Below are 12,854 nucleotides of genomic sequence, written 5' to 3'. Positions count from 1 at the left end.
AGCAAGAGGGGTGTCATGGAAATCTAGGGAAGAAAGGGTTTCCTGGAGGATGGATTGATGAAATATATCAAGTGATATCGAATACTGGAGGATGAAGACGGATAATTGACCACTAGATTTAGCAAAGTGATGGTCATTGGTGATTTTGACAAGATCATTTTTGGTAAGTGATGAAGTAAAAGTCTGATTGGAGTGGGTTCAAAATATAAGGTTGGATTTGAAGATTTAGTATTGTTAAAATTTCAGTTCTCTCCAGATGGATTTATAGATTTAATGCAATCCCAATCAAAATACCAATAAGAAACATCACCTATACAATTCTGAAGAAGAAGAAAAAAGGTAGAAGATGCACACTATCTGATTTTAAGATTTGCTATAAGGCTACAGTAATCAAGACAATATGGTCTTGGTGAAAGTATAGACAATTGAACAGTATACAGAGTCAAGAAATAGACCCAAACAAATATGGCCAATTGATTATTTTTATAATGATGCAAATACAATTCAATGGATAAAGGATAATCTTTTCAATATATGGTGTTAGAACTATTGAACATGCATACGCAAAAGTTATCCTTGACCCACACCTCATACCTTATTAAAAAAAACTCTCAAAATGGATCATAGAACTAAATAGAAAAGGTAAAACAAAACTTTTAGAAAAAACATAGGAAATCTCTTTGTGACCTTGGTTTAGCCAGGGCCACTATCCATAAATAGAAAAATTGATAGGTAGACTTCATTAAAATTAAAAACTTTTGCTCTGCAAAAATAACTGTTAGAGAATGAAAAGACAAAGCACAGACAGGGAGAAAATATTAATAAATAAAGTACCTGATAAAGGACTTGTATTCAGAGTCTATAAAGAACTCTTAATACTCAACAATAAGAAAACAACCTAATAAAAAACGGGCAAAATATTTCAACAGATTGTTTATAAAAGAAACTCAGGTGGCAAATCAGCCCAAGAAAGGATGATCAACATTAGTAATTAATAGACCACACAAGATACAACTTCAGTCCTAAAACCATGGAAAATACCAAGAGCTTCACCAGAAGATGTAGAGCAACCGGAATTCTCATACGTTGCTGCTGGGAATTAAAAATTGTCCAACTGCTTTGAAAAATGATTTGGCATTTCTTGTGAAGTTAAACATACATTTACTAAATGATCCAGGAACCTCATTCCTAGGTATTTACCCAAGGAAAGTGAAAACTAATGTTTACACTAAAAATACGTACATGAATACTTTTAACAGTTTAATTTGTTATACCCCCAAACTGGAAACAACCCAAATGCTTGTAGTACCTACATAGCAAAGAATTACTGCTACTCAGCAATTAAATGGAATGAACTTGATACACTGAACAAGATGGATGAATAGCCAATGTATTATGCTACATAGTGTATTATTTCATTTATATGACGTTCTGGAAAAGGCAAAACCATAGGGGACAACAACAGATCAGTGGTCACCAGAGGGTGGGACAGGGGTTGATTCTAAAGGAGCAGCACAAGGGAATGTTGGAGGCTTATGGAACTGTTCTATGTCTTGATTATAATGGTGGCTATACAAATACACATTTGTCAAATCTAATAGATTTATACAAGTAAAAGAGTGAATTTTACCATCTGTAATGAGAAAAATGGATAATGGAGGAGGAAATTTGTCCAAAAGATAATGGGAGAAAAGAAATTGGAAAGAAAATGTACAGAAGACTATTTTGAGGAGTTTTGGTATTAAAGGAAAAGAGACATTAGGGTAGCAGCTGTAGAAGAAAGTTGATTCAAGCACTATTTTTAAGATTGAAAATTAAAAGCATGTTTGGTGATGGAGAGTGTCCAGTAGAAAGGGGAAACTTGATAAGTCAGGCAAGTGGGGAGGATTGCTGGAGCAATGTGTTAGCACCCAAGAGGGGATGAAATCAATTGCAAAGGTGGAAGAGATTGTCTTTTTTAGGAGAACAGACAGCTAATCAATAATAATAAAAAAGAAGGAAGAGTATATGGACAAGGATGCAGGTAAGTAACTGGATGGGGTGGGTGGCGGGAGCAGATGGTCAGAGCTTGAGGAAGCTCTCCAGTCTTTGCTCCTGCTTTTTCAATGAAATAGGAAGCAAAGTCATCAGCTGGTCGTGAGGGAGGGGAGGAGGAGTTGCAAGTTTGAAGAGATTTTGTTTTCTAAACATTGCAAGGCTGGTGACTGAGGAATGACAGATATGTGGCACTTGTGCTGGCACTCCCTACCATCACTCTCATTTGCCCACCCCATCACTGTCCATGGGAGGCATCACCTGTCAATCAAGTGAACTTTCCCACTGAGCCTGGATTGGGTCTCATTATCATTCTCCACACACTGTTCCAGCAGCTGCTGCCAGTAGATCTGAATTGACATACATTCTATTTATCCTAGACACCCAATTTAACCATGGTTTTAAACCAAATACATTTTAATTGAACTTTAAAGAATTTAAATGATTGTTGATACAGTATGGTTTTGTTTTCTGTCTCTCATATTATAAAATACCATTTTTAGTGCTTCTAGTGAAAACAATCATGGGCAACACTGAAAAGAACAAAATGACTATTTCTGTTTTTTTCCGTACAGAATTTTTTTGAATAAATATCATAAGACTCTCTTTCAAAGAGCAAAACATTTTAGCCCATAGCTTGACAAGTAGTTTTAGGAAAGACTTTACATGAATTGTCCCACTAGCCAAATTATGATTGCAGAGAACTTGCTATTAAAGCAAAGGAGATATATCTAAAAAGAAATACCTACATAGTTTGGTAGATAATAGTTAATTATCGTAATGGGTTAAGTGATCAAATATATTCCTATGTAGACATTGCCAGGGCTGAAAATGGAAGTTGCCACAATCAGGGTCAGCTTAAAAGAGTCAGCACTCTCTTGGCGACGAAAAAGTCAGCAAGTTATCTGTGTTAAAATTAAAATACGTAAACTCCATTTCCATTTAATAGTCTTACTTTTTTTTTTTTTCCTAAGTGCCATGTCCACTTACTAGGGAGGCTTGTTTAAGATGGATTTAATTTAAAACTAAATTTGAGCCAAATGTATCAGAATATCTCAACTGTCTAGGATAATCCCTTTTCAACACACCTTATATTGGAAGATTCATTTAGCTCAGGCAAAGGCACCACAGCTTAATTGCTGGGGTTGAACAGAATTGATCAAGAGAAGGATAAAACCAGACTTTATCAGGGAATAAATGTGTTACGTCACACCAAGGCAGTGACAGAAATAAAATGAGGTACCTTCATCCTAAAAAAGGTGATACTTGTTAGAAGGTCAACCGTTGACTTCAGGTCCTGCAGTCTTTCGGCATTGCTGGCAGGAAAGTTTTCCTGGTTAATTAGGAAACAGAAAATGGGTAAATTATCAGCATTAAGCCTCCAATGGGAAAATAAACTGAAACTGCTTTTTTTTTTTTTGTGAGGAAGTTCAGCCCTGAGCTAACATCCATGCCAATCCTTCTCTTTTTGCTGAGGAAGACTGGCCCTGGGCTGACATCTGTGCCCATCTTCCTCCACTTTATATGGGATGCTGCCACAGCATGGCCTGACAAGTGGTGCATCGGTGCGGGCCTGGGATCTGAACCCGGGCCGCCAGCAGCGGAGAGCGCGCACTTAACCGCTACACCACAGGGCCAGCCCCTAAAACCAGCTTTTTATGAAAGAAAATGGGAAGCAAACCATGTAAAATTTTAAAAATATCCCTACAGTATACTCACAATATTTTTATCATAAAACATTACAGAAAGTAAAGAATTTGGAAATATTCTCTTAGTCTTAGAAAGCCATATCCTTTTATTTATTCCCACAATGCAATAAAAATATGCAAAACAACATCATTAATGCAATGTTATTAGGTTACTCATCCTTGTTCATAAAATAGTTTTGCTACTAAAAGAGGAGAGGACAGCATGTATTTGAAAATATTTTTTATAATTTTCTCAAGACAGCTAATTTTTTTCAAAAATACTTAGGAAACTTTTACATGTGCTACATTTACTTTTAGTTACAAAGAAACTTATAACAGTTAAGGAAAATAAAACTGCACTGCACAGTCTCTTCCTGAAGTACTGTGGATTTCAACAAAAGTTTCTGTTAGTGAGATTTGGTGAAAAATGTCATATAAAAACGCAGATGTTCAGAATTTTGAAGGAAAGGAAACGTATAATCAGGAAAACGTTTGATGTAAGAAGTACAATGATGTACACCTGAAATTTTTACAATGTTATAAACCAATGTTACTGCAATAAACAAAAAAAAAAAAAGAAAAAAAAAAAGAAACTATTTTAACATTGAGAAACTTCTCATATTAACATGCTTTCAGATTGGCTTTTTAAAAAGTTATCAGGAAAACCCCAGGCAACTTTTAGACATTCATGAACTTGAGCAGAGTAGGGGTGTCTGAATGATGGTGAATGAGGTGGCCACAAGGCCCCTCTTGCCCCCAAATGTCTTTTTTGTCGGCTGGCATAGTAGTTCTCTTCTCATTGTGTTGGCCCCAGTTCCACCATAAAAGGTGAATCTGACAAAATTTGGTATTACAATTTCCAGAAATATGCAATTCAGATATCCATCAATAAGAGACTAAAAAATGAATGCAGGAGAGACACATATGTGCAGATAAGGAAAGATGTTTAGGATAAATTGTTAAATGAATGGAATAGTTATTACAATGGATTTTTTTGTAAATAAAATTTGTAACTGATTTTTTTATCACTAAGATACTTTTTAACTAAAATTACATGTTTGTATTCACACATACACATACATGAATATATTTGTGTTTTTGTGTGTGTTTCACCTGGAGGTGAAGTATAGAATTGTTGACAATGAACTCGGGACAGCTTCAAAAAAGCACTTTGTACTGATCTAGAAGGAGTGAATTAAGCAGGGAATCCCAGTAGGAATCTCAAAAGCTGGGGAAATATCAGCAGGATATCTCGGTGACAAGTGATGAGATTTCAAGATGAGGACTGGGCCACGTGTCTACTTCATGAATTAGCTAAGGGCCACTCAATCTGGTGGTTACTAAAATAATTATAAAATTAAAGCTGTACAAACACACACACACACACATACAGTATTGTTGTAGGATTATGTGGGACAAGTTACCTGAACAAGGAACATCTGCTTGCTTACTTAGGGGACCCTCCTAGTGTGACAGGACGTGAGATCCCAAGATCGGTATTTTTACTTTTCTATTACATAGTGGATAATTTTTTACAGTATGACAAGAAATCATCTGAGCCAAACATAATATTTTACCTTTAGGCAGATAATTTCATACATACCCTGTACTTTGACAGGTCAATCCTTAAAGAGTTATGCAACTGGTCCAGCAGTTTTATGAATTTTTCCCTCTGTACAAAGCAAACACAAAATAGGAGAATGGAAATAAATGGTCATTGTAAATGTAGTCCTCACAGCAATTCTATGAGTTATTGTCCCCATTTTATAGAAAGGAAGGTTCAAAGATGTCAATGACTTGTCCAAGATCATGGAGCTGGTATGTGACGTAGCAGTGATTCAAACTCAGGTCACTTTGACACCAAATCCATGCTCTTTCCAGTAAGTTATACTGCCTCTCTGTGATGAATGAGAAAGTATCCTGAGAGTTGTGTTGTGTAGAAAGAGTCCAGACAACTGAATTGCCACTGTATTGATTCACAGCATTATGAGTCAGCAAGAGAAAATATAACCCACCCCTCTTTCTATACCTGCACAGCACCCTACTGCCCCAGAAATAAAGTATAGGTTTTTCTACTTCTCCCACTTATGGAAGTGGGAGCAGCTGTTGTTTTTGTTAAAAACAATTTCAAAAAGCATTTTTCTTTTGGTAACAAGTATAGACCTCATAATCTGACAGGATCGATTGCCTTTAAAGTATGTTTATGATTTAATGCGAAGAAAAATATAAAATATCAGGCCAAAAAGTTACTGATGCTTCCCTTTGATGCTGTATCAGTGTTGGACTGACCTCTTCATATAAGGATTTGAAGACAATAAGAATAAGGAGTTTTGCTAATAAGCATGAGGATGAAGTTGTGTGGATTAAGTAAATTAGATAAAAACATCAAAGTCACACACAAAAACTTTATAGGTAGACAATTCACCATTCTGAGTCAGATTTCTAATCAAAAATTTAAAAAAAATAGGAGGGTGGGAGTAAATGACAGTAAAGGACCTGCCTATATTAATATTCTGTAAACACAAATTGTACTTTGAAAGATATTGGCAAAAGTAGAAACTTTTTCCAGTAGTTTCACGTACAAAGTGGATTTATCCCTTGAAGTCACTGATCTTGATGAAGTGAGCTGAATATTAACAGGAGTTGATGAATTGTTCCTAAGTTGAAACTCCAATTTTCTGAATAAACTGCCTTCTTCAGGTTTACAAGTCAGTGAACAAAATTTGAGTATTGCCTCTGTGTTAACCCCCGTGGAGGCAATGAAGGAGACTAAGAAATGAACCTTGCCTTCTAGAAGCTGGTCACCTTTTTAGGCAGATAAGACTCTCCAGTAACGCTACTGAAAAATACAGATGAGTTGAATGTCTTAGATTTTTCTTTCACACTCTCCATCATACCTTCCCAGGGGAGGAGGTGACCTATGCTGCCCATTATTAACCCTCCATCACCCATCGACATGGGTCAGTGGCTTTCAATCAAAATAGAAAAACAAAAAGACCCACCACAATCATCAATTTAGGCCACAGTAAAGTTAATCTTTCAATGATTGTAAAAGTCAGTGTGTTCATGTCATGTCTCTGGAAGCTTTGTCTGACCTCTGTGATTGGTACAAATCATCAAGACAGTGGATATGACCCTAGTCAACCATGCTATGGCCGAAATCATTGGCCCTGTTATAGACACTGGGACCGAATGTTCTGGTTGTCTGCCGGATATCCATTCTTCCACTCTTCCTTACTCATAGAACCTCATGAGTCAAATGTGTCCATTATGAAATGCCTACCTTCCCAGACCTCTTTGCCTCTAGGAATGGCCATGTAGCATGGTTTGGGCCAATGAGATGTATACAGTTTATTAAAGGGGATGGACTCAGCTAGCATATTATCAATGAATTACTATTTGGGAAGATTCTAAAAGAGTGCTTGGCAGACAGTGTTTGTTGTATTAGTGTTTGCTATATAATTCTTTGGTAGGCTTTTTTCCATTCGCCCTTCGTGTTTCGCTCCTTTTTCTCACCTTAATCTCAGACGAGGTACTAGAAGGTAAAACAGTCACCCTGTGCCTATAAGATGAAAAGCTAAAGAAATGGTAAGAATGTTGGAACAGGAAGCTAGAAGGAGCCCACACCTCAGCCTAGCCCCATTTGCTTAACCTTTCAAAAAATTACAATGCTGAGCAGCTACACTAGCCCTAAATTCCTGATTACAGGGGCAAAAAAATCTTATTAGTTAAGTTTGTTGAGATGAGTTTCTGTTTCATGCAGCTGAACAGAATTCTGACTGATACAGATCACACATGTGGTCTTCCTACCTAGGTCTTCAGTGCCCAGATGGAAAATTTACATTCAAGGAAAATAGAAAACTGTGGAGAAAACTGCCAGACTTGTTTGTCACTAAATCGCAAACAATATCAGATGATGTGAAATTAAAAGTATGCCGCTGATTGAATTCCCGTAGAGATTCTTTAAACAGCAGGACAGCTTGAAATTTAATTTTATTTACCATATTTCTATTTAACTAGAGTGAGATTGCCTTTGCAAGAGCAGAGGAGGCCTATTGCCTGCATACTGTGATTTGAGAATGAACAAAAGACAGCGTAATTAAAAAATGTTTCCCCTGAGGGGCATCATGCCATGGTATCTGAGACTGCCACATTATTCAGTTCTTTGCATTAGGTAAGGACTACATATGTCTAGTATTTAGTAAGGGCCAAATCAATAATAACAATACTAAGCATTATCAGTTATTAAAAATTTAGGTTTAATTAGTTGATAAGAATAACTCTAGACCAGGAAACAGCAAACTGTCTGTAAAGAGCAGGGTAGTAAATATCTGTAAAGAGCCAAAGTAAAAAACTTTGTGGTCTCTATCACAACTATTAAACTCTGCTGTTGTACAACAATAGTTCCCATAGTCAGTATATGAACAAATGGGCATGGTTTGTTTTCCAACAAAATTTTGTTTATGGACACTGAAATTTGAATTTCATATAATTTTCATGTGTCACAAAATAATAAACTTTTGATTTCTTTTAACCATTTTAAAATGTCAAAACATTCCTAGCTCATGAGCCATACAAAACCAGTTGGTGGGCCAGTTTTGGCCCAGGGGCAGAGGGGAGATTTTGAGTCTGGGGAGGCGGTTGTTACCCAACAAGTACACTCTTAATAAGTTTCCCTAGGACCCTGGGAACTGTGGAAGGAAAAGCTCTTATAAGGAAGGGGTATAAAAACCTCTGCATCGTCCTCAGCTTCTCCCTTCCATTCCTTTCTCAGTATTTCACTCCAACAGCAGGGGTAGATTTAACCTGATGCTATTGATGCTTAGGCTTTGGGGATCCTTCCTTCAGCTTCCCTGGGAGGAGAACTAGCTATGTGTTCCTGTGATCTTGGGTTTTTGTAAAATTTGCAAGAATAGGATAAAAATTATTCTGACTTAGACTAGCAAATTGTAAAAACCTTTTTCCAGATCAAATCAAAAGCAGCAATTCATTAAGAATAGAAACATTTCAAATAGAAGTAATGCATAGGCTACTTTGCTAATTTAATTAATGTTAATCATATGAACATATTGGAAATATATTTACTTTTCTTGCTGATTTGAGATGATTCTGACACCAGAGATACCATAAAATTATAAAATGTCACTACAATGATGCTATCAATAAAAAAATAATTAGTAAATGTCATCAATTCAAAGAGTATTTAAGGAGTCACTTCATAGGCAAAATTGAAAAGTACTGAGATGTTATCATTCCCTGAACAAAAAAGCGTTAACATTTCCCTCAGTTTGACTAAACTTAAGACAGGCCTCTTCCTGACTCTAGTTCTGACCTCCCTTTTTTATTTGTAGAGCATTCTCTTTAGGAAACTTAAAATTGTAAATTCTTGCTCTGGCTTTTTGAGATGTAAATTTTTTTAAAAGCCTCTTTCCAGTTTTACAACCCAGGAATGTCTTCCTCAAGTACTTGGGAGCCATCCTTTTGAAATGTAATTGTCAAAGAGGTAGCACCCCTATCTTCCAGCCTCTGTGGGACAGTAGGAGACTAACTTCTATGGGTGTCAATTAGCAAACACAGATGGCCTAATCACGGAAAATATCTTTGCGAATTCAAGAATAAGTCAATGTGCTGGATATATCCCACTGATCCTCCTCATATCCTCACATACTTTTCCTCTAGCTTATTCCAGCCCTTAAAAACTCTCCTGGGCTGGCCCGGTGGAGTAGAGGTTAAGTTCATGCGCTCCGCTTCAGTGGCCTGGGTTTGCAGGTTCTGAACCCAGGCCTGGACCAACACACCACTTGCCAAGCCATGCTGTGGTGGTGTCCCATATAAAGTAGAGGAAGATGGGCTCGGATGTTAGCCCAGGGCCAATCTTCTTCACAAAACACACAAACAAACAAAAACACTCTCCTATCTTTTGTTTCAGTGAAGTTGACCTCATACTGAGATCTGGGCTCTCTCCACTATTGCAATAGCCTTGAATAAAGTCCTCCTTAATGCTTTAACTTTGTTGGGTTCAATTTTTGCTTTGACATCACATATGATAGAAACAGAACAAATGTTTTCCCAAATTTGATAAAAGTCATTAAAATGTATGTGGCATTATCAATGAATTGTGAAAGTAAAACAAACTTTCCTCAAGTACTAATTTAAAAGGTTTAATCAACTCTGCTAGATAAAAGATTGAATTATCTTTTTTCAGTAAAAAATGATATTTCAGAATTTTTATCATATGAAGAAGTGATCAAAGAATCTGCAATCAAAAACTGAAGAAAAACACTTATAGAGGTGTGTCAGACAGTTAATTAATGAAAATATGTTGTTTTTCTGGAATCTGTAATGTTTGTAGTATTTGTTGTATTATAATAAGTTATAATTCACTATGATTTACTTTTTCATTAAAAATGAATATTAATTTTATGTTGACAATTTTATATTCTTCTTCTTAAAGAGAGTCTCATCAAATTGTATAAGGTTTAGGCAGCACAAGACCTAGATCCACCTCTGCCCAGAACTAACCATTTGACAAGTCAAAAAGAATCTCTATCAAAATGTTTCCTACATTCATTCTCTCCTTTGTCGCATCACTTCATTTTCTCTAAACCATTGCCTAGATGCAGCATCCCTTTGCCTTGCCAGGGCTAGTGCATCGGCCCTTTCACCAATTTCCACGTAGTCCTCCTATGTTCAGTACCAAGAACTGGTTTACTCATTCCGCTTCTCTTCAGTGTGGCTTCCTGTAGTTCTGAGACTGGAAAACTAAACACCGTATTTTCCAAACTTCTTTGCAGCTAGGTTTCTGCAATATCTTTGTTTCTGCCTATTAGATGCGTGTGCACTGCTACATTTGGAAAGCAGACATGACAAGGAGATCCGCTACCTGCCTTTCGGTTTCTTTCTGCTGCAAAGTCAAGTCCTGGAGACGTTTGTTTCCCAGTCTCTGGCCACTAGCTTTATGGTTTTGGAGACACGCACTGGCAGTAGAAGCAGCCTTCTGATCTCTTATCTTCCTGACTGTAAAAAAGTTCACAGCTTCTCTTGCAAATCAGATTCACTGTGATATTTCGAGAATTATTACAGAAGGATCCCCCTCTTCCTTGAGTCCTTCAGATGATGTTGTAAGCATCTAATTCCATGTGCCAAACCCCTTTCTACTTAAAGTTGAGAGGATGGTTTTTATTAGTACAACTGAACTTTGTCTGATACACATTCTCTCTCTCCCCTCTGCAACATTTCCTCTACAGAGTGCTCTTTCTAAATCAGAAATTCTACCAGATTATACCCTATGCCTCAATGAAGTCCAAACATCTTAGTGATCATTAAAGGCCCTCAACAATGTAATGTCAACCCAATAACACAGCTTCCTCTTATAATTCCACCTTTTATTCTATCTGCCCTACTCGGTAGGCAGACTACCTTACACATACTTCCTTGAAATTATTTTGCATCTTTACTTCTCCTGTCTTTACTCAAATGTCTTCCAAGGTCTAAGGTAGTTTTCCTACTACTTATTGGACTTCGAAAAATACTATTCATCCCTAAAAGCCTTGTTCCTTTTGCAAGCTTTCATGAGCCCCTGAAGAGAACTGATCACTTGCTCCTCTTCAATCTCAAAGCAAATTTGTAAGCATACACTCCTTTAACTTTTATCACATTTTGGGAGTGATTTATGGTTATTGTTACGCATGGTTATATGACTATCCCATTAGAGTATAAATCCCAGAGAATAGAGGTCAACGTTTATCTTTCAGTCACTCCACTACCTGCCATAGTGCCTTACATGAAGTATCATATAAATATGTATTGAATGAACAAGTGGACAAATAAAAGAACAAATGTAATGGCAAAGAAATATTTATTAACATATTTGTTTTTGCCCAGCACTGCCTGTGTTAAAGAGGGTGTATATTCTCAGGAAAAAAAAAAAATGAGCTAGATAAATATCAATTTTACTAATAATTTATTGGCTATTTGTGTCTTAACTCACTAAATAAATTTCCTTGAAATATTGACCCCCCATCTCATGGAGTTTTCTTCCTTTCCAACCCTTGATCTACCCATGGTGCTTTTAACACCCTCGAAGATGTTTTATCCAATAAAGCTCTTTGTTCTTCTTGACTCCAAGCAAACTTTACACTCAATGGTGTGCTCCTAAACCATCTCTCTGAAAGAAAAAAGCCTTGATTTTTAGCATTTGCCAATTTCTGTGATGTAAATCTCTCAATATTTCTAGTTGCAAGGGCGGTTGTGTTCAACAACCAGTTTGCAATATTCCTGAGAATTCAGCAATCACTGCCTATGAGCACATACAAACTAGCTCCAGTACACCGTTTTACAGCCAATTTTCAACAGTCTACTCCCAGAGCTACATCTTGGACCAGAGACTGCCATTTTGAAATCTTAACTGAAATGTATGATGTTCCTAACAAAATCCTTTGTCTCTCTCTCTCTTTCTCTCTCTCTCATGGTGCCACTTATTAAACCTAGACTCCATGGTAAACCACTTCAACTTTTCTCTTGACAGCATCATCTGTATACTAATTCCCTCATGCTTCCATTGCCTCTTTTCTGCAAAATTTCAACCTACTGTCAATCCAACCATCTGCTGTATCTGTTACTACATCAGTATCAGAATGCTGAGAAATTCAGACAAAATCTCACAGCCACATGAATTGTTGTGACATTCATGTTGACTTCCAACATCAAATGAGACCTTCAGCTTTACTAGGAATTCCTCTTACATGGCCCTGAAGCATTCCTCTATTTCCTTCATTAGTAGCTCATCCAAACCTTACCAACCTCCTCCACCTTGTGCATCTATATCATAGCCCTTGTCTTGTAGATGGGCATTTCTTGCCCTTGTAGACAACCATAGATAAGATTAGGGAAATACAGTATGACTCCTCCAACTTTTCACTCCTAAATCAAAAGCTTAGTGTTCTATGCAAGGACTCTCACACTATTTCTTCAAATTTCAAAACAACTTGTCTTTTCTGATTTCAAAAATTGTCCCTCCTTCCGTCCTCTTGACTGAACTTCCTTCTTTCTCCCCTGGGATGTTACTGCATCACTTATTCTCCATCTGATAAATCTGCAACTTCACTCTTGCAACTAGTTCCTTTCTAACAG

At 36.8% G+C, this 12,854-nt stretch overlaps 1 protein-coding gene across 1 annotated transcript in view; it reads right to left on the bottom strand.

Moving 5' to 3' along the window:
- The window catches only part of UNC13C (unc-13 homolog C), a 584,623-nt gene that overhangs the window by 256,438 nt on the left and 315,331 nt on the right, over positions 1-12,854 (bottom strand). The window contains 2 exon segments of the mRNA XM_087427449.1: positions 3,278-3,367; positions 5,326-5,394. Coding sequence (XP_087283575.1) covers positions 3,278-3,367; positions 5,326-5,394 — 159 coding nt within the window.

This window comes from Ceratotherium simum, chromosome 3 (assembly GCF_057802395.1).
Source record: "Ceratotherium simum simum isolate JZ-2026a chromosome 3, ASM5780239v1, whole genome shotgun sequence".
Taxonomy (NCBI): Eukaryota; Metazoa; Chordata; class Mammalia; order Perissodactyla; family Rhinocerotidae; genus Ceratotherium; species Ceratotherium simum.
Note: the sequence above shows the minus strand (reverse complement) of the source record. Positions and strands in the feature narration are given on the sequence as shown.